This window comes from Mauremys reevesii, linkage group 9 (assembly GCF_016161935.1).
Source record: "Mauremys reevesii isolate NIE-2019 linkage group 9, ASM1616193v1, whole genome shotgun sequence".
NCBI classification, from domain to species: domain Eukaryota; kingdom Metazoa; phylum Chordata; order Testudines; family Geoemydidae; genus Mauremys; species Mauremys reevesii.
Window position 1 is genome coordinate 41,617,793 of NC_052631.1, and position 22,955 is coordinate 41,640,747.

The 22,955-nt window shown below is 41.8% G+C and overlaps 1 protein-coding gene across 14 annotated transcripts in view; it reads left to right on the plus strand.

Annotated features, from left to right (window-relative positions):
• Positions 1 to 18,560, plus strand: part of LOC120372399 (vesicle-associated membrane protein 2-like) — an 87,060-nt gene extending 68,500 nt beyond the window's left edge. For 13 of the 14 annotated variants that reach the window (XM_039489472.1, XM_039489475.1, XM_039489474.1 and 10 more), the window contains 4 exons: positions 8,399 to 8,522; positions 12,616 to 12,774; positions 14,581 to 14,632; positions 16,766 to 18,560. In XM_039489472.1, coding sequence (XP_039345406.1) covers positions 8,399 to 8,522; positions 12,616 to 12,774; positions 14,581 to 14,632; positions 16,766 to 16,782 — 352 coding nt within the window. In that variant the 3' untranslated portion in view covers positions 16,783 to 18,560. Of the gene's footprint in view, positions 1 to 8,398; positions 8,523 to 12,615; positions 12,775 to 14,580; positions 14,633 to 16,765 lie in introns of those variants that run through there. The other variant, XR_005584950.1, reaches the window with a different exon arrangement.
• The last annotated feature ends 4,395 nt before the right edge of the window (positions 18,561 to 22,955 follow it).

Sequence of the window (22,955 nt, forward strand, 5' to 3'; positions counted from 1 at the left end):
CGGCTCTAGAAAGTAGGCTGCCCCAAGCAGCGCGGAGCGCTGCGCCGCCCTTCCCCGGTCCCGCGGCGGGTCCCCTCTTCCCGCGGCTCCGGTTGAGGTCCTGCCGGCATGCCTGCGGCAGATCCACCGGAGCCCGGGACGAGCGGACCTGCCGCAGTCATGCCTGCGGGAGCTCAACCGGAGCCGCGGGAAGAGGGGACCCGCCGCAGTGATGCCTGCGGCAGGTCCACTAATCCCGGGCTCCGGTGGACCTGCCGCAGGCATGCCGGCGGGAGCTCCACCGGAGCCAAATGCCGCCCCCCTGGGAAACGGCCGCCCCAAGCGCCTGCTTGGCGCGCTGGGGTCTAGAGCCGCCCCTGCTTCTGAAGAAAAAATCCTGCCTCATCTTAAATTTCAGACTAAGAAAAACCCCTCTTAAAAGCAACTGCTGATGATTTTAGAAACTCTGATTTAGGGAAATAAGTGCAATAACTCAGATATCAATGTGGCAAATTTTGACTCTAAAAAACCCCCAAAACACTGCACTGAAATAATATTTGTTTTATTTGGGTGTATTTAGCCTTATAAATCATACTTTTTTTTTCAATCAAGCCAAATGAGAAGATAAATTTGTCAGTCTATACTAGCATAATAAATGATCAAATTTTAAAAAAAAGTCTCAGGGTACATCTTTTCCCCCCCTCCATGTATATTTAACTGTATAAGCCCCACTAATAGCATACCAGATGGTTAAGGCAGTCATAATAAACTGGTTAAAATATTAATTAATGTGTTGGTAGTGCATAAAATGTAGAGTAGCATTCTTTGGCTGATGCTTACAGTAAATATTGTGTAATAAGAGGAAGCTCTTGCAGAATATTGCTTGGTGGTGCATGAAAATCAAATGTAGAGGCAGAAACTCGGAACAAACATAACTCTTTACAAAATGAAGGAATCTATCTCGTCCAATAGTAATTTTAAATCTTCTTATAAGTGCATTTTTTTCTCCCAATATGGTAATACTGTGGAAGTTCATTAGTGTTCATTGCAATGTGTAGCAAATTGGGAGTATTATAAATCATGTAAGCTAATAGCCATCAGATTGCAGTCTTCTACATGGATGACAGTCATCTCTTTGAGTGCTGAAGGCATCTAATGGAACATTGAAAAGAGGTGTGTGTTTTTTTAATATGTCTCCATTAAAATAGTCAAATTCCCTAACAGCACAGGAATCTCCATTTTTGCCCCCTTATTGGAAAGGACTGTCACCATTCCTATGATATCTTGGGGTGTTGAGAAGACACCATTATAACCACAAATTTCTTCCCTGATGTGTAAGTCCACTGGTCTCAATGATCTAAATTCTCTTTTCACTCATATCAGTTTTAAAAAGGTCTAACCCTTTTGACTTCAGTAGTTACTCCTGATTTACACGATGTATATGATATCAGAAGCAAGCCCAGTGAAGTTAAACCACAGATGAATTTGGACCATTCCAAGTGGATTAGATAACAAGTACAGGAAGATCATCAAACACACATACTCTACTGAGGACTGCTGCACCAGCCACAGTAACCATGGTTGATGGCACAATACTAGGCATTGTAGAATGAAATTCCCAGATCTGGATCAATCAGAAAATTCAAAATCTCTGGGTGCAGCCCTGCAGGTAAAGTCTGATAGGGTCAAGGCATGCACACTTTCACTTGTCGATGGAGAGTTTAAGAATACCATACATAGGGCTGGTTTTTGTCCATCCTGGTGACGTGGCCAGAGAGCATGCAAACACCTCTTTTGAATGTAGTGAGCAATTGGAGGAAGGCCAGATCTCTGTGAGATTATGGCATTTTGCACAACATGGAACCCCTTTATGTTCAGGATTTGTCACTGGCAGCACATTTGGAACGCCTCTAACCACTCCAAGTCTGCCTGTAGGAGGGGCCAGGTTTCTGACATGTTTAGCGGTACAGGTAGTACACGGGTTTGATAGGTCTTGAACTTTGTCTCAGTGCAAAGATATTTTTGCATTCATAGCTGAGACATGGAGTTCATTCAGGAGGCAGTGAGATCTATTCATAGGAGGATGTCCAGTTTACTGCAACCACTTGAAATCTGATTGCAGCCTAGGTAGATTAATTTGTCAATGTTCTTCTCAATGTTTGACCCCACCTGCACTGAGGTTTCTGGTGGCCTAGCTGTGAGGTTCTGGACTGTGGTCGTCTGTCATGAGACATACAATTCCATAGTGTGGCTGGTGTTTCGGAAAACTTGAAGGACAGGACTGAAGTTCTCTGGCTTCTCACAAGCGAGGCGGTGTCGTCACCATAGTCTTGGTCAGAGAACACTTCTTGACAAACCTTGGTTCCGATGTGTGGAGCAGCAAGTCCTAATATCCAGTCAACAGCTTGACAGAATAGTGCCAGCGTGAGAATCATCCCTGTCATACACCTGAGGTTCCATAGAAATGTGATGAAAGCCATGGACCAGCATGCACTCCCACACTGGTACTGCTTCATATGTCATATATTGACAACAAAACAACTTTTGATTTGGTTGACAAGTCAGCCCTTTGGCTCGTGCTGCAAGATGTTGGCATCCCAGTGATCTTTACATTGGTATGGTGCAAGTGTGTGCTTTGGTACAGGAAGATGATAAACTAGAATTCATGGTTAGGTGCAATTAGTTGGTAATTGTGGTGAGCTACAAAACCCATAATTGAATATTGCTACTTTAAACTAAGGAGAGTTCATATTATCTAATGAACAATACCATGGCTGAATCTGTATCTACAAGACAAATTGCCATTGACCTCTATTTCTTCTAACCTTTATCAGCAAAGAGCACAATAAAATCCTGGTATTAAAGTGAGAACATAAAGACAATCTTTCTGGCCATCGAATCTGGTCAATTGGAAGTTGATGACTGGCTTCTTTCCAAAAACATCAGGCAAAGTCACTCTCTGCTTTGAAGGGATTTCTTAGCTTGTCGTCTTAAGCCTTTACACCTAGTTATGAAGAAGCACAACATTTCTTGGTGTTTTTAGACACTTTTATGCCTAGATACAGAGAGCTAAAATAAGGTGTCTCTTTGTTTGCTATATATCCATAACCATATATATGTATTCTATTTAACATACAGAATATCAATTCTATACTAATGTTAAATGTGTACAGTTAAGAACACAAAAGACAGGAAATGAGCAATTCAGAGTTGGGCACTGTCATAGGTTTTCTCCCCAACTTGGAGCTGTTGGGTTCCAAGATGGGGACCTGCATGGACTCCTCTAAACTAAAATCCTAGTTTAGATCTGGTTTTCGCTGCCACCAGTTACATTTAAAGTGGATAACACACTGCCTGTCCCCCAAGCTTCCCCTGGGGAACCCAGATTCAATCTCCCTGAATCTCAACACAAAGGGAAGCAGCCCACTTCCCCCCTCCCTCTCTCTCCTAGCCTACTCTGGAGAGATACACACCGATTCAACTCCGTGAATCAAACCCAGGAGGAACTCACTCTTTCCCCCTCCCCTTCCCCTGAATTTCCACAAGAGAAGGAATTAACCAAGTCCAAAGAAAAGAAAAGAATTTATTAAAAGAACAAAAAGAAAGTACACTAGCTCTGTGATACCAGGATGGAACAACACACAGAGTCTAACCTATAAACCTGGAGAGAATTCCCCCTCCCCCTTTCTTTCTCAGTAAAAGCAAAGTAACAGCAATAGAAATAAAGAGATTCTTTCAGCAAAACACACAATTGCAAATGTAGAAATAAACTTATAATACTAGTACGCCTTTCTAATACTCACTAGACTGAATAGATGAAAAGTATTGCAGAAACCTGGGAGGACTTGATTAAGATGTCTGGACTCCCTTAACTCCCAAGAGAGACTCAACTCAAAACAAAGAACACAGGAAAAAAAACTTCCCGCCACAGAGATTTGAAATTATCTTGTCCCTGATTGGTCCTCTGGTCAGGTGTTCCTCAGGTACTGCTTTTTAACTCTTTGCAAGTAAAAGAGACCTTAACCCTTAACTAACTGTTTATGACAGGCACAATCTTAATTCTGACCCTTTGTTTATCTGTGTCACAACATTGTCCTGTAAAGAACATATATTAATTAAACTACCTACTAAAATGGCATATAGGTTTATGCCAACAAATTTTCAGTATTTCTTTTTCATGTTAAATTTATTTTTGTCCAAGTACAAGCTAAATTTGAAGAAAATCACTCTAGTTATATATCACCCCTTGTCCCTCAGCATTTTAAATTTCCCTCCCCCAAAAAATCAATCTAGCCCAAGATCTGAGATGGGCAATATTCAGCCTTGTATTAATAACAGCTTCTCAGTTGATTGCTTCTCTGTACCTAAAAATGTAATGAATTTAGGAACTGAAATGAGAGTTTCATTCCACATACCCAGCATCTTGATAGGACTCAACATTTGTTTCTAGCCCTAAAAAGGAATGAGACATTGGACTTCAAAAATTGTGACATTTTATGTATTAAAAAAGCCCCCCTTGTAAACATAAATCCTCAGCTGTTATATAACTCAGGGTGCTGACATGCATCACAACAAATTGCTTTGGCTGACTACTACCTCACAGAAATGATTTCCTTGCTAAATGAAGCAGCCCAGGCTGGTCAGTTTAATTGCTGACCAACACTGAATAGCAGCAGTGAAACTGGACCGATCTGGGCTGTTTCATTTAGCAAGGAAGCCTTGAGGGTCACAACTCTGAGGTAGCCCTTCACATGAGCTGCTGAGGAGCCAGGTCGGGGAGCTGGCAGGAAAGCTGACAAGTTTTGAAACCTGCCTATATTCCATTGGAAGATTGGTTGAAATTGACACATTTCCACAAAAAAATTTGCATTTGATAAATCAGGATTTTACAGTGTAAAAATGTTCTGCTGGAAATTTTCCGACCAACTCTAGTAAAGAGAACACCTCCTTCTTGCCAGTGTTTGGAGTGTAGGAGCTCTGGAATGTTGTGGGGAAAATTCTGTGAATGCTTCCAGTCCTTTTGGCTGAATTAACCTGTACAGGGGACAATGTGGTCCCTGAACACACAACTGAACCCTAATTCCAACCAAATAAGAAGGCATCAGTGAGACTGGTGAGAAGACTATGATATAGCAAATTAGGGAGTGCTTCTGATTTATGCAAATTCATTTTAGGCATAGATAGGGAGGCAAAAGTGCCTTTTAAATATTGGGCAGAAAATGTGTATAGAACCGAGCACCCAGTTTTTTAGCCAAACTTGGGTGCTTTCATTTTGGGGTCCTACAAAGATTGGAATGCAGAAGCATGATCAGAAATTGAGGCTGGGTGCAGTATGGGGGATGGGTAGCAACCCTACCCAGCTTGTCCTTGATTAGAATATGTCTCCTCTATAGGTTACCCTTACTAGCCAAAGCAAGTGGCTGGTTTAAATGATACCTCTTTCCATGTATTAGCATTCTGTAGCCTCAGAGATTTTAACAAAATATAACCAGGGGATGGCTGCGTTATTGTGTTTTTTAAACTAGCAAATGGGTATTTCACAATTTTTCCACGTAAATTGCCTAGTTGGGTTGATGGGAAAAGGGTCTATTCCTCCAGAGCCATGATGGTATTTTACAATTTCAACTGTAGGATCCCAGAACATCCTCCCAAAATGTTATCCATGCAGGGTGCGTTGTTTGAATCAGTTGTACATTATGGTCCAGATTCTGATCTTTGTTATACCAGTGTAAATGCAGAGTACTCCCACTGATTTCATTGGAGTTGCTATGATTTGAGGCTGGCAAAATGAGTTCGCAATATGGCTTTTTGTGTTCATGGCAACTGATGGGAAGTTCACAAAGGATGTGCCATCTATCATATGACTCAAACCCTTTCCTTTCAATCAAAGCTTGATAAATGATTTATCATAATAAAGGAAGTGTAATATGCAGCATTAATCTCAGTAAGTGAACAACAATCTTTCTGAGGGGCTCTTGGACTTGACAAAATGATGACAAATCAACACTGAGGGTGCATTTGAGGAATGAACACACCTCTATGAAATGCAAGGTGTTGTGGCAGTTTTCTGATGTGGACGTAATTCCAGTAACATTAATCAAGCCCTGGTAGAAAGGAGTGATTCAGAGAGACACTGTGCTCCCTCGGGCTGTTGTTATGGGGGATGCATTGGGAATGTAAGAGTGGGATTTGTGGTGGGGTCCCCAGTTCAAATGTTCAGGGATTTCCTCAGCAGTTATTGGAAGATTTTATTTCTGTTGAAGGAGGAATTGATGGGGAACCTTCAGAAAAGGGAGAGAGTCACAGGTTTGATGTGTGGGCTTGAAGAATGGCTGCTTGAAATCATTAGGACCTGTCAGGCGAGTGGGATGATTTGCCCACTGAAGTTCAATCACCAGGACAGATTGGATCTGTCAGATCATCTTAAGGAAATGTTTTTTAAAAGCAATTTTGAAGATGACCATGCTGGTCTTGTATGTAAGGTGGGACATGTGGGTTCTATTTCTAGCTCTGCCACATATTGTAATCTGTGCTCTTGGGCAAAGGATTTTAGCCAGGTCTGTTGCTCTGTAGTGGCAGTTGGTGTTTGATACTGCCCAGGCTGGGCTGGTTAAGTACTACAGTGTTCCTCAGAGATCCTCCCCCTTGCCATAAACAATCCTCAGCCTAAATTTCCTCCCAGTTCTTTCTCCCTCTGCTATTTGTCCTCTTTCTTGATGCATCTCCTTGCTTAGCTCCCTCTCAGCTTTGCTCTGATTCACCAGGGTGGTTTTACATTCACAACACTGAGTAGAGGGGGCAGATTCTCAACCCTATCTCCCCTCAGCAGCTCAAAGATGAGGGGAGGAGCCATGCTGAGTGAGCACATCAGCTCTCTTCCTGCTCACTCCATCCACTAATTTAGATCAGTGGCTGGAGGAGGAGCTCTGAAACTGCTCCCTGCCCCCAAAGCTCTGTCCGCTGGTGATTGGCCATACTGCTGAGCTGGGCTGTAACCTAAGTCAGTAGGCCTAGCTGCAGGGCAAAATCCTCCCAGCCTGAGAGAAAAGGAGAAATGTAGGTCTACAGCTTGACATTGCCCAGCTAGCTTAAGGCCCCAGAAGGGGCTGGTAGTGAAGCAAAGTATAACAGTGGAAGAGAACTGGATGGTGGGGGAGTCAGAATGAGAATGATGAGCAGAGAGTGAAGAATGTGGGGAAGGGTTGCTGGTGGGGAGCATTTGAAGTGGGTGATGCAGGATGGGGAGTGGCTAATGACAGATGAGGATGTGCACGGAGAATGGGATCATGGGTGGTTGGTAAAGAGGCAGGAAGGAGTCAGGAATGGGGAAGTTGAGAAATTAAGATAAGGTAACACAGGACAAGAGAGGAGGAAGGGAGGAACTATTCTAAATCACTATTAGAAAACGGGAGAGGGTGGGAGGAAAGAGAATCAAAACAGCCAAGGGAGACTTAGCATGTCATGCCATTTTCTCTCACTTTATACACAGCTAATACTTATATGAGTCTGAGTCACTGCCTTCCCCAGTGCATTGATTGCAATCAGATCACTTGAACTGAGGATTTATGAACCCTGGGGCCAGATTTATAGAACTAGGCATACCCACGTTTTGCTCTTTGTACTGCAAACCCAGCCATTTTATAAAGAGTTGAATCTACTGTTTCAGTTCTCCTGGTTGTGCCACCAGTGCAAAGTGGTTTAGAGACCAAGCCTCAAGTCTTTTTTTTATTTTTAAGCCATTGTAACAAAGTTAGGCCCCACCTACACATGCTCGCTGTGGTTGCTGTTTGATGCCTAGTTCTGCAGTTGACAAATGAATGGACTTAGCCTCGCTGCCAAGGGGAAGTTTTCTAAAGCTTTCGTGTATCTGCCTAACCCCTGAGAGGGTCTTTGCTAGACTGTGTCTTGCACTGCAAGCAGGGCACACCATGGCTAGTGAAAACATGAAAATGAATTGCACAGAAGCTAACTGGACTGCTTGGTTAGATGCCCGTTATGCATTGTTTCATGGACATTCTGAGCAGCACTTCCTCCTCCCTGACTTCCACTGCTCAGCCAGGGAAGAAAGATGATTGATAGCTAATCGAAGGGCCTTATCCAAGGCACACAGGATTCCTGTTGACTCCAGTAGATTTGCCTGAACTGAATCTGAACTGTTTAATGGGGAAAATGAGGGGAAAATTGGACGGAAATCAGAAGGCCCCAGTTTTCAAACTTGGTTCCCCAAAATCAGGCAACTAGTGTCTAAGTACAGAGTTAAGTGCCTAATTTTGGCCACCTGCAGTAACTGACAATTGATGGAAGGCTAGAAAACTCTGCTGTATCTGTGCATATACACACCTTGGACTGGTAGCAAAGTGAAGGTGCAGATGAATGAAATTCAAGGCATGCTCAATGATTTTCTGTGCTTCTGGTTTAGGTCAGTCCCAGCTCCCACCCAAGGTGCCGGAGGTTCCACAATTCCTGGGGCAGGAGGGCCTCCTCCCCCACCCAATGTGACCAGTAACAGAAGATTGCAGCAGACACAAGCTCAGGTCGATGAGGTGAGCTGCACACAGCCGGGGCACTGATGAGATTTTAATTTTTAAGATGATTAAATGACTGTTTGCCCAGCTAAAGATCCTGTTGCCTTTACTCAACTGAAGTTGGGGGTGGGGGGGTGTCTATGGAATGAGATTTACATGAGATAAGGGTTTTAATAGGAAGATTGCAGAAGAGCTCGTTAATAATCTTTATACCCCTAACACTTCTGCTCACAAAACAAGTGTGACTTAGATGTTACCTCTGTCATTGTTTGTAAATAGCCAATATAAATATAAACCCTTTCTGGGATTATAAAGACATAGGCCTTGCCCCTGCAAACTATTCCTTGTGGGAAGGAGCCTGTGTCTGAAAGCCTGGGTTAGTTTCCAGGGTCAGGGCTGTAGTTAGCAATAAGGGCTTTATTTAATTTATTTGATTACTATTAAAAACTAAATTCAGGCAAAGACAAACAGTTGAGCATGTCCACAGAGCAACAGCTCCAAGAAGTCCCCAGCTACTTTTTGAACGATTGTTCAGTATGAGACCTAGTTCCAGCATGGATTCCCTCTTCACTGGGGTGATAATTCCCCTTAACAGTCTTACTCCTTGTCACGGATCCACAGGATCAGTGCTATGACCCCTGCTTTGGAACAGCTTCTGGGAGGACCCCTTCAGTGAGCCAGACCACCTAGGGGTCTCACTCTTCCTTGAGGGTAAGTCATATGGCTTCACTGCCTCCATAGCCTTGACTTCTGGGCCTTCCGCAGTCCTGCTTCCCACCATTAATTCCTTTCAGTGTTGGACCTCTAAGAGAGATTGGTAAATCTTAGGGAGCAGCGCATCTCCGACAGCATCTTCAGTGACCTTCATGCAGTGTTGTCAAAACAGAAAGGTTTGTTGGTCAGCAGGAACCTAGCATAGAAAGTCCTTGGTTAGCATAGAGAAAAGAAAGTGGCTCTGGGCTAATCAGAGTGGACCATGCTGTTAAAGTGGTGTGTCCCAGATGGCTCTTGCTCTGAGTGTGTACCCTCTTGTTCAAGTTCCCAGGCCAGTCATACCTGGCCCCTCCTCAGTTCTTTGTTCTCCAGTTGATCAAACACAGCTGGATTCCTAAAGGGAAAGGGAGTGAACCATCCACGGTCATTAGTTGCTAGGTAGCAAATATCCCAAGGTTTGGCTTTGCTATTGTCTTCATGGATTCCCCAATGACATGGGCCAAACTCACCTAGGCGCCATTGACACCTTTGTCATAGCCTGTCCAAGAGTAAATAACCTTTTCCCATGATTCATACAAATATTACAGAAAATTCCCACTCAGTCACATTCATCATGCCAGCAATCATTTACCACCATATTCACTGAACTATTGAGGCTAATCCTGGGTGCAACCCATCCAGCTAATCTTGGGGTTTGATTGCTAATCTTGGGGTTTAATCATGGCTGAGCTGCTGATTTGCCATATGGCCAGTTATGTAGTGCAGACTTTAGATGTGTGTACTAAGTACAGTACGCTGAAGACTTCCTAGGCCATGGTCCATTACCTAACTGAACACCACATAGTTAGGAACAACTAGTTGTATATAACTCTCTCTTGCTCTCTGTGGAGCCTTAATGCCAATTCAGATGTACAAACAGCAGATAATATCCATTCAGCTAGTGTTGGGATTGTCCCCAAATGCACCTTACAAGTATAGGAAAGACGTTTACAGAAATCATCCAACCTGAGCTCATTATTCATACAATTAATGTTATATTTTAGACAGAGTTTGCCTCATTTAGAACCTTCTTCAGCTTCATGTCCCGGATGCTCCTCTGCTGATATTTGGGGCAGATCAGAATAGCGTCCAGCTACAGAAAAGGTTAGGCCCAATTCTTCTCTCCCATTGGTTTTACAACAATGTAATTGCATTGACCTTAATGGAGTGACTTCTCATTCTCACTGTGGAAAATGAGAAGAGAATCAAGTCCACTGTGTCTCAGCCTCTGGTGGGACCCTACCTCTGGTCAGAATCATAAAATAAACTTTTCTACCCAAGTAGACTGCATCATGAGGGTGCTGTGAGCATTTACGTGGCTCAGTATCAAAGCAAATGGCCCTCCTTGGGAGGTGAAATGTGATTATTTTATTGCTTAAAAGGAGCTACTTCAAACGCACTAATGGGGTTCTTCAAGCAGGAGAATGAAAATAGGTTCCAATAATAGACTGGCCAAACCAAAAGCCTAGAACCCTCTGAAATTCTGAAGACCTGGTTCTGAACTTTGTGGCCTGAGACACACTTTAGTTCTGATATGTTTAACTCAGGCCTACAGGAGTCAGCTTCATAGTGATGAGAAGTTTGAATGGAGAGGCAGAATCAGGCCAATTGTCAGGGAAGTCACTACCTGATGAGTCTGGTAAGTGGACAGCAGGTGACCATCAATCCCAGGGTGCACTTGAAATGTCCAGGTTCACTTCCATGGTTAGTTCAGACTTGAGGGATAGAAGTTGTTGTAGGTCGGTTGTCCAGAGGAGACATATAAGGGAGCAGGTAGAACTCGCTCTTTTTGAGGGGTGGGGGGAAGCTCAGCCAATGGTTAAATCACAGGCTGACTAGAATCAAGGAGGCAAAACTCTATTGGGATTTTCAGGAACAGGATATATGTATCAAGCCACAGCCCTTGAACTTAATGGAACTGTGTTGATTTCCACATCTGAGGATCTGACTCATCATGCTTTACTTTTATCTTGCCCACTTACTGCAAGTCTTTTCCTAGGAAATGTTTTTGTTTCAGTGTGTCTTGTGGCAAAGCATCCTTTAGGTGGCACCAAACACTTGCACTATGGAAATCAAACAGAGAAGCTACAGTTTTACTACAGTTCCATTTCATTTCACAAGGACAGGAACAAATCTTCACTTGCGAGTAGACGTGAAATCTCACACTGACTTCAGCGAGGCCAGGATTTCACATTTAGAGCCTAATTCTGCTCCCACTGGAAGATAATGGGAGTTTTGCTTTTGACTTCAGTGGGAGTAGGACTGGACCCACTATATTTTGTTTTCTCTTGTACATAAATACAAGATGCATCTTATAACTAATCCAGCGTGTAGGGTTTCACTGTTTTCACTGTGTCCAAAGTGTGTGTTTGACTCTACGTTTTTTACTGCTAATTATTATTCTTTTGAACAGATTGAATTAGATTAAGTACAACTGACATAGTCTGCAGTATTAATAATTTACAAAGAATTGCGAGCCAGTCTCACATTTACTGCTGCCATAAGTGGGAACAACTTTATTGACTTCAACAGAGGCTGTGCCTACATAAGCCATTGATGAAGTTGGATCAGGATTTCTGTTTTTAAGCATTAATTGGCTAAAAATGCCCAATCAATGTAAATATATTTCAATATGTCTAAAATAACTGAATTACTGTGCCTTTCCCAGTACTTTCTGTGTGTCTCTTCCAATCTATGCTCTTTTGGGCATCAGGCCTATGTTGGTCTCCATGGTGAAATTAACAAAGACAAGAGATTTTCTATGCAAAATGTTCTCCCTTCTTCCAATACCAAATAGGATTTCAGACTACAGTTGGAAGATCATCTTGTCTGAGAAGGAGCTCATAGGTTGTGGTAGCTCCTATTAGAAGTTCTTGTCAAGCCTACTTCTATAGTTATGATAGGGCAACTATATTGTTAAGTCAGCAGCAGTGAAAACAATAGTTTTAGGCTTGTGTTCCTAACCAGCACCATGAGGTAGCACATACTGCAAATGTGCTGGTGTCTGCTCCGTGATAGGTACGTCAACCAGGTTCCTGTAACAATAGCAAAGCAGCTAACTGGGTTAAAGCACCAGTGCATGTTTCTCTAAAAAACGTCATGGAAATAACTAGTGTACATTTTAATGTCTTAGTATTTTATAGTCTTTAAGGACACTTGAGCTCAGCATGATTATGTGCACCTTACTATCTGTCTAGGGCTCCCTTGAGTAGCCTCTATATAGAGGAATTGTCTATATAACAGCAAGCCATAATTTTTACCTTGATAGCAAAGGGACCCTTCCCACTCGCCATATGTCAGTCCTATGAATACAGCCTTTCCATGTATGGAGTGTGCTAACTGAGGGTTATCTTTTCAGGTGGTGGACATCATGCGAGTGAATGTAGACAAGGTTCTAGAAAGAGACCAAAAGCTTTCAGAGCTTGACAACCGGGCAGATGCATTACAAGCTGGTGCCTCACAGTTTGAAACTAGTGCAGCCAAATTGAAGAGAAAATACTGGTGGAAAAATTGCAAGGTAAAGAGGATAGGTATCTCTTGTTAAATCTGCCACATGTTAATTGTTTACTTTCACTTTGTTCTAATGAGCCCTTGTAACAATAGGTTGACTTTAAATGACCCTTTTTCTTAATGCTGAAAAGTAAGATATATTACTCTTTAAACCAGTAGGATAGTCTTTGGAAGCTATAGTGACTTTGAATAGAGATAGACTTAACCTACACTGTGGCTCAGAGAACCACAGATCTTTGTGCTATATGAAATTTGAATCATAATTATGAGGCTTCAGCCAATTTCTGGAGACAGGAATGGGAGAACATAGGAATTACAATACAGAATCAATCCAGTGATCCATCTAGTCCAGTATCCTGCCTCTGAAACTGTCTAGCACTGGCAACTTCAGAAGAAGGTACAAGGAACACTGCAATAGGCAGTTATGGAATAAGCTTTCTCAGGGGGAAGTTTATTTCTAACTTCCCCCAAATAATTAGAAGTTGGCTTCTATACTGAAGTTTGAGCAGTTATATCCCTTCCAAAGCTCTTGTTAAGTGTCAATAGTTACTATCTTAACTCCAACCAACTTTTGGATTTCACAAACTCTCTAGAACATTTTGCAAAAGTTGGGGATTTCATAAAAGTTTTTAGATTTTTTTTTGCAAGAATTTCCCACCCCACCCTCATCTCACATAATTCAAACCCAATTGTTTCTGTGGGGGAAATTGATTAATATAAAAATCTAAGTGTGAGAGCATGTGACACGAAAACTGAAGAAATTGATACAACATGCAAAAACCTCAGCCCCAACACAATAAAAATACACTTGAAAACATGCACAAAGCCAGTATCTGCATAGCATACATGAGGAGTGGAGTGGAAGAGCCTTTCTCTCCTCGTGGGGATTGATGAACCTCTTTCTCCTTCACGGAGGTAAGCTTCTGGAGGAGGAAGCCACCGGACCCAGGGCCTCCTCAAGCCACCATGGGAAATAAAGGAAGAAGAGAATCTCTTCAGCAGGGCTAGATTAAGGCTAAGCAAAGATTGAATTCAGCAAAATCTTGCCCCTACCCCTCAACAGACTCATCCTCTCCCTTGAACAAGGAAGACTCCTCTTTCTTTCCACCCTGAAACCACCTATTCCTCCACTCCAGTATCATCCTTTCCAATCCCCACCCTCCCCAGCCCTCCTTCTTCCTGTACCCATACCAAACACCCATCCATATGCCTCCCCAGTGCAAGCCCCAGCCCAGTTGCCTGGCTTCATTTCTGTCTCCCCTAGTAACCTGTGGTGCTGCTGGCAATTCACCTCCTTCCCAAGTAAGACCAGCTGTCCCCAGAGCTGGATCCTGACCCCTATCCTGACCCCCTGAAAAGAAAGTAAAGTGAAGAAAGCTCCAGACTTCAGGAGCCAGAGGAGGAGTAGAGGAAGAGGAGAAGTGGCCAGTACCAATTGTTGACTCTTCCTTCCATTAGGACCTATCTTGACTCTCACAAAGTATGTGCTTTTCAATCATGTTGGCTAATCCAGTTATTTTACCATGATTAAAAGCCCTGTTGAGATACTGGTGAATACATCTGAAGCCATATTAGCTGGCCATGTTGTAACTTAGGCTACAACACAGCCAGTGAACACGGCTGCAAACATGTTAGCCTGTATCTTAACAGATGCTCTCTCTCTACATTTGTGGCCTATAAACATTGATCACAGGGTGTCTGTGCAAGGACTAGGAACACTGGGACAGAGTGAACAGCCCACCTAAAGACAAAACAAGGAGCGACCTTTTACAATGCAAAGACCTCATTTTTCTTTCTTTAACTCTCTTTCTAGATGATGATCATCCTTGGTGTAGTATGTGCAGTCATTCTTATTGTAATGATAAGTAAGTAATTCATTTTTTATTTACAATCTAAATAGCTCTGTGATTTCCAATGTCCTCATGTCGAAAAAAATAAAACATTTAGGAAGATAGTCTGACTGTGAATATCCCCTTCAAGTGTCCTGCTGTTATAAGGAGATATACTGTAAATTTCACTGAACATTCATTTACCATGGGTTGGAAACATCCAAGTTTTAATGGCACCCACTCTGTTATATTACATAGTTTCTCCCAGTTTAAATGTCACCATTTCAGGATTAGGTAAACTTTTGTGCAATCTCAAAGAGCTTCAATCCTACTCTCATTAGAATCCGTGACACAAACCCTATTTACATTAGTGGGAGAAGACTCAGTCCTGTAAATTAACTCACTGTTATAGAATCTGGACAGCAGGCCAAATTTTAAGGTACATAGGGGTGCCTAGTGTGATTTTTCAAAAGTGCCAGTCAATAGCAGTTAAGCATGTAAGTGCTTTTGAAAAATCCCGCAAGATGCCTATCTGCATCTTTAGATATCTAAAACCTGGCCCAAAGCTGCCTTGAGTTCTCGGTTACACAGGGAGTGTCTTGTATTCCACATATCTATATATTATCTGGAAATAGAATATGAACAACGGTCACAATGGTATAGGCGGCAAAGCAGAGATCTCATAATAACAGGACTCTGTTCAGATTTCATACACAGATAGAGACATTAGTATCAGAAAGGAAGGATTACAAAGTCTTTTCCTTTTTAATATATAACTCTGTGTTAGTAACAGCTGTTATGAATGAAGTTGTTTCTTTTATGTAACTTTAATATGGCACTAGATATTAAAACTGGAGGGTTGTTCAGTCAGACAATACTGCCAGTAATCCAAAAGAGATTTAACAGCAAGTTGTGTTATGGGCATGTACTAATACCTTCTTCTCAGATTACCTACTTCACCTTCAGTCTGTGTACGTTTGCTTCTGTTATACTTACAAATGATCAGTAAACATGAGTTAGGTGCATGATGTAATGTATGAGTTATATAAAAGCTGGCACCACTGTGACCCTGAATGATTTTTGGGTTTCATAATTCTGAAGCTACAAGAATGGAAATGGTAGCACAGGTAGTGGAGGCTTAGCCATGCCAAGTATGTGCCCACTGGGTTCAGTGGGCTTGTACTCGACACACCTAAGCCATGCCTACGCTAACGCAACTACATTGGTATTTATACTCACGCTAGCTCAGAGAGAGCTAGCCCGAGTATGTGTACGCGAGCATGGGAACCACACCCCTAGCTCGTAGTGTAGACATAGGCTATGATTTGAGGTTGTTTATATAATTGTTAGGCTTAGTGCAATACTTGAGAGAATCAATGCTTTAAGGCTCAGGGGCATACATTTTTTCATAAATACTTCTTTGCACTCAAGGTTGTTGTTGTTTCCATTCCAGTACCGCTTAGAAGTCTCAACTTACTTTAGGACCCCACTAGGCTAGGCACTGTACATACACATAGTGAGAGACAGTCCAAGCCCCAAAGAGATATCAATCTAAATAGACAAATCAGATAGAGGTGGGAGAAAGGAAGATATTATCCCCATTTCACAGATTGAGAACTGAGGGGCAGAGAAGTTAGGCCCTGATTCAGAACAGCATCCCTATTCAGGACAGCACTTAAGGATCTACTTAAATCCCATTGAAGTCCATGGGATTTAAGCACTTGCTTAAAGTTAAGTGTGTTCTTAAATGCTGTCCTGAATAGGCACCTAAGTGACTTCTCTGGTGCCTTAAAGCATAGTGTCTGGTGCGGTCACATCCATTTCACTGGGCTAAATGTTGCTGTGTAATTAGAGCTTTATCAGGCTATGATTGAAATTGATTGGAGTGGAGCCCTTGATTTTAATGAAGACAGGATCACACCTTCAGTGATTTACCCAGCACATTTATCCTGTAGCTCAGACCACCACCCTTTCCAAAGCTGCCCATTCCCAGACACTGGGGTACCAAATACAAGTTGTTATTGTAATAACACCACAGTATGCTCCTTAGGCAGGGCTGTGCTAACGTGCTTGCCTGTTCTCTGACTGCATATGCTCATGTCTGTGGACTGAAGTCCAATATTAACTATATGATAACATCTGTTTTCTTTTTCCTTCTTTCCTTCCTAGTTTATTTCTGCACTTGAAAAAGCAATGAGGGGAAGGCTTGGCATGGCTTGGTTCATCTTTTCTGATGTTCTCTTATTGAACTCTGCTTTTTAATTCCTGGTGTCTTGGGGAGTTTTGCCTGTAATAATCCGTAAGCATTCAGTGTAGTGTGTTTGGTATTATGCTGTTTCCACATGAAACTGTACCAGCTAAATACTGCCAAGTAATTCCATGCGTTGTCTTATCATTGAGTCTTAAAATGCATCCACAATGACCTTCAGAAACTGTAATATATGAAAAGCATCTTAAACTTTTCAGAATCATAAGAGAGCAGTTACGGGGAAAGTCCTTACTTTAAAAGGACACTGTCATGTAGTTTAGGCCCAACATTAAGATTTGTATTAAATAGTAGGGCCCAAATGGTCAAACCTGGGGGCCTAAGTTAGGCTTCAAAATCCATATCTAAACACACAAATAAACGTGGCCCGATTCATCTAGAGCACCTGCTGATTCTGTTTTAGTCAATGGAAGCTGCAGATGTTTAACAAATTTGAATGTCAAATTACATGTATTTAAGTGTCTAAATATGGACTCTAGAGCCTAATTTTAGGCATCCAGGTTTGAAACTATTTGGTCTAGGTTCTGTACAACAATAAGAATGCTTTCATGGATTTAAACTTTCCATTGGGTTGTTTCCTATACAAACACTGTGGCAGCATGCTAGTGTATGAGAACCAGATGAGAAGCAAGAATGACACTGACAAGAAAACAAACATCATAAATAACCAAAAAAACTTAAATCATTAATAAGCCAAGATGGCAGCCCTCAGATTTATGGTTAATGTATGGCACCTGAACCCCAGTTCTGCAAACACTTATGCCCATGTTTAACTTCAAGCACATGAGTAATCTGACTGAAGTCAGGGGGCTATGCCCATATGCATCAGTTTTCAGGATTGGGGGCCTTTTCCCATGGAATCTCACCAAATCAACCATTTGAAAATCAATCAGTGGGAGATTGTGGGTGAGAATTGTGGTGGGGAGGATCCATTAAAGGACATAGCTATAAAGCTATAAAGTTCTTTTATAAAGTGGTCCATGGAATGAAAATGTCACAGAACTGCTGATCTGAGGCATTGTTATTAGTGACACAAGTAAGGCAATCTATACAAGTCTTAAACTGACAGCATCCTCTTTTTAAAGGGGCTCTGTTGAGATATTTTTAATACTTTTTTAAAACTCACTGTTTATTTTCTGTTTACAATGACCCTTGTTGATTATGGAAGTTTGAAACTGAAATAGATTTTCATTTCAAATTTTTTCCCATTGTCCACACACACACACTGGCCTGTTGTTATAGGGTTGCTCACAAGTGGTGAGCTTCTGGCTTTGTATTAGGATTTTTTAAGCACTGAATAATTTGTTTAGAAGAGGGAGGGAATAATATTGGTTTTGTTTTCAAACAAATATAACAAATACAGATGTGTCAAATTTGGGGCCTAATGATCCTGACAGGGTCCATGTAGAGTGATAACTGATAACTTTTCCGCAGGATTTTGAAAGGGTAATTGTTGGAATAAATACCCGAAGAAGTATTTGGTTTTTTGTTTTTATCTTTGGCTGCCATAGCCACATTTTTTTAAATGTATTGATACACCTGTAAATATTCTCATTGTAAACCACCATTAAATATGGTGTTAGAGAAAACCCAAAATAGATAGTTAAGCCAATCGGTATATATAGACTAATGTGCCATTGTAATGGACATATATACAAATTGTACTTAAGCAGAATTCTGAAGAGAAAATAATGGCTAGTTGAAAGGCTCTAGTTACTTTATTGGTTGCTGTCTATTTACTGCTTTATTTTCACATGTTCCATATGACATAGAGAAATAGCAGATGCCCACAGCCTTAATGAAATGGAAATGTCATTTTGAAAGCTACTGATGTATTACTGGGCTTAATGATATGTCCTGCTTACTTCAATCTTGTGAGGGAATAAATGCACAAACTCCAAAAGCTCATTGACACGGGATAGAACATTTGTTTACTCTAAAGTAATTAAGGGCCTGATCTTGTGAGGTGCTGAGAGCCATTCCCATTGACTTGGCAGCCTGCAGGATAGGGGACTTGCAGAAAAAGGCTGAGCAGTCTAACCTGAAACCTACGGTATTTTCTAACCAGCAGAACAATTGTCTGGCTCTTGTAAAAAAATAACTGCCACTCTAACATTTAGTAGTACATTGCTCCCTATGTAAACTGATTTATTTCCATGAGACCGCTAAAAGCTTGTATCAAGGAGGGAAATTTGCACTAGTGTAATTATATCTATGTAGCTATACTCATGAAAACCCTAATGCAACCACACGGCTTTGGTGCAAAACGTGGCTTGCATTGGTGCAGAACATCTACACTGAGAGTAGTTAAATAGGGGAAACGCCCCCATCCTGTATACACAGGCCTAAATTACTGCTCATTGTGAGTAAGGATAGCAGAATTAGCCTCTCTAGATTCTCAGCCAGGGGTACACATACCCCTGGGGTATGCAGAGGTCTTCCCCAGGGTACATCAATTCATCTAGATATTTGCCTAGATTTACAACAGGCTAAATAAAAAGAACTCATGATGTCAGTACAAACTAAAATTTCATATGGACAATGACTTGTTTATACTGCTCTCTATATAAGACTACGATTTTGGCATGGACAGGATGGAGGCAATAAATAAAATCACGGAAAAGTATACAGGGCTGGCATTTGGGGATAGCAAGCAGGGCAATTGCCCAAAGCCCCATGCCACAAGGGGCCCTGCAAAGCTAAATTATGGGCAGCAGGGCTCAGGCTTTGGCTTCACAAGTGAAAAACAGGCTCACGTGTCACTCTGAAATGTAAGTACAATATTTATCTTCCAATCCATATATTTTATATAAAAGGTAAAAAGGAGAAAGTAACCCTTTTTCAGTAATAGTGTGGCTGTGACACTTCTGTATTTTTATGTCTGATTCTGTAAGCAAGTAGTTTTTAAATGAGGTGAAACTTGGGGTGCTCAAGGCAAATCAGCCTCCTGAAAAGGCTATAGGTCTGGAAAGGTTGAGAACCACTACTCTAGGGAAAGCTATAAATCTAAAGGGTAACAAATCCCAACTATGGAGAGAACCAAAGTAGGAACTTTAGGGGAGGGGTGGAAAAGGGGAGTTGGCGTTCCTGGGTAGCTCATGCACGTTGTAAATCCCACTAGAAAATCCTGCCTGACTTGTATTTCCAGGATTGCAGAATGTGCACTCGCTCTCCTTTTGGGCCTTGTGTGGAGGTGTCCTGCATCTCCTAAGTAGTGTACTGTAATGTGGATCATTGCTAGACCTCAGAGCTTATCTACAAGGGGAGAAATTAACCAGCTTAGCTATTTTGGAATGACTGCTATAGCTATTCAGGTATAATTTAGCTATTCTGGAATAACTCCCCCAGGTGGACCATCTGTTCCAGAAGAAAAGTGATTTATTCCTAAATAATTACTTAGCTTTGAACGTGGAGTAATTATTCTGGAATAAAGTCATTTTTTATTTTGGATTAGAGTGACCCCCCTGGGCAGATACTCTGGAATAGCTATGCCGATCAGTTTCCCCACACAGAGAAGCCGTCGGCAAATAATTCACAGTGAACAGTTTATCCACCAAATGTCACCTTTTGTGTCTTGCAAAATGCCTGCCAACAGATTAAAATGTCCTCACTTTTGGTAATGGAATGTATTAAATGAATGTTTTTAACTCTATGGATTCATCATGAATAAGTCACTTGTGAGTAGTTGACCCTTGCTATTTGTGCTGTACTGGCTAGTTGTGATTGGTAAGATAAGTCGCACAGCAATGTTTCTAGTCCATGACTGGATGAGTGAGCAAGCACCTCCTTCCCTGCCCAGCTCATCTTCACAGCTTACAGAGGGGGACTGCTGAATGGCTTCCAAATATAAGTTGCTCAGTCGGTGGTAACATGAAACTGTGAAAAGCTATAGTCTTCTGCATTGTGGAACCCTGTAGCTGTAGCGTGATGCAGGTTACAATCTATGAAGATATAAAACAAAAAACCCACTGCACCCACCAAACCACAGTTGCATATCTCATTAGTGCTGGAGCCATGATTTATTTTTTTTCTACTCACCATGTCTTTAAAAAAAGAAATTTAAATTTAAAATAAGTCAACCCAGAACTACAGCTGCCTATGAGAACATCCAATAAGTGTTATGTATGAGCAAGGATGAGTTATTACTGGTTAGAGTGTAAAGGGCCCAGTTGTGATTGATCTAGCACATATGTGCACGGGTGGGGCTGGTAAAAGGGTTCATGGGGTGCTTCTCCTCCATCCACACCCCAGCAATTCCACATAGGAGGCAGTCATTATTTGTCAGTTTGTGAGGGTCACCACCTGGGGCATTGAAGTGGGGAACTTCAGTTCTGAAAGTATGAGTCTGTATAGTTTGAGCTAAAGAGTCAGGCTCTGTAACTGACCACTGTACCAAACTCTCATCTTCTGGGAATCAGGCAGAGGGGGACTTGTAACACATGCTGACCCTGACCATTGGATTACACATGCACAACACTGAAGACCAACTAGCACTCTTAGTAGGGTACACTACACCAGAGGGTGGATGGCTGAGGAGGGGTGTGGCCAGGATTGCTCTAGCTAGCGCACATGTGCATGGGTGGGGCTGGTAAAAGGGTTTATGGGGCGCTTCTCCCCCATGCACCTGTTGCAGCAGCTCTGCCCCTATTCCATAGCTGTTACAGGGGGTGCTATTGAAGCTGTTCCAGTTATTACCCCAGTGGTGGTATCTGCTCCTGTTCTACACAGACATAATTTTTCCAAGGATCCCTGCTTGGGCATTTTACTTTCTCCCCTTCTAACACAACTCTCCTTGCATTATATATTATATTTAAAATATAATATATGGTAAGTAAAATGTGAGTGAGTTAACATTGCTCTGGGAACCCAAACCTTTGCACTTCCTGACTTGTCTATCTAAATATGTTGCTATAACATAGGTTTCTTCACTTAATAGTATTAGGCAAGGGTACTGTCAACACATTGTAAGTGGCATAATTAAAAAAAAATCTTGTAAAGATCCGAACTATAGCCCTGACCCCATAGGACTAAGACCTATTTAAAGACACTGTTTAATCGTTTTTAAAGCTGGCATTTTTAATTCCTTGGGATCTGTATGATGTTAATCCTATAGCAGTTCAAGGCTGATGAGGTCTTTTCTAAGCATGCAGAGCTCTTGGCACTTTTTCTTTTTTTAAACCAAGGTCTGGGATGAGTGATTAAAATACCTGGGATGAGTGAACAACACTGTAATAATTACAGTAGGAAAGAAGTATAAAAATTAAAATCCAGTACATGTCTAGCTTGACAGCAAGGGGAATTCCCACAAACCTATTAGCAGTCTAGCTCTGTTCCTGATGTGTGCCATCGTTTGCATGATAGAATTTGTATTAAGCTCAAATTACAATTTCTTGTTTCAGTGCTATCATTTTAGGACAAGATTGTGGCATTAAGCCGCTATCCTTATTCGGGTGACAGGTAAGTAGGGGCTATGAAATGGTGCTCTCTCCCAGAAGTATATCTGCTATGGCAGGCAGAATGCCTCCAGGAACTCTTTGGAAGTATTGGCCTCAGTGGCCCCTTCTTCACCCTTTTACAGGGTGAATTGGCCTCTGTTCCACCCACATGCTAACCCAGCTCTTCTAACTAATGAGAGAGGTGTGTGCATATAGTCCCACCCTCTCCCTTACTCCCCTCTTCGAGGATCTAGATCCACACTCTGCATTAGAGCTCTATCTTACCAAGTGCTAGGCACACTGGGTCTATCCAATATTAAGCCTACGATTCCACCTGTCTTGTGCACAGGCATGTCTCCTATCACCTGTGCAGGGGTATAGGGCTTTAATTCAATGCTCATTGAAGTCAATGGAAAAAATTTCCCATTGAGTTTAGTAGCCATTGGATCAGGCCATACAGAGGAAGCGGAAGCTCTTTGTACTTTCCCTTCCTTTGTCACCACATAGAACTGGGCACAGTTCAACCTGTATTCATTTTAAAATGAATAACTGTATTCATTTTAAAAACCTATAGTTTAACGAGCTCTGTACAGAAAAATAATTGTCAGCATCCTTCAAAGAGTGTTCCCTACATAGGCACTGCACTAGAATTTGTAAA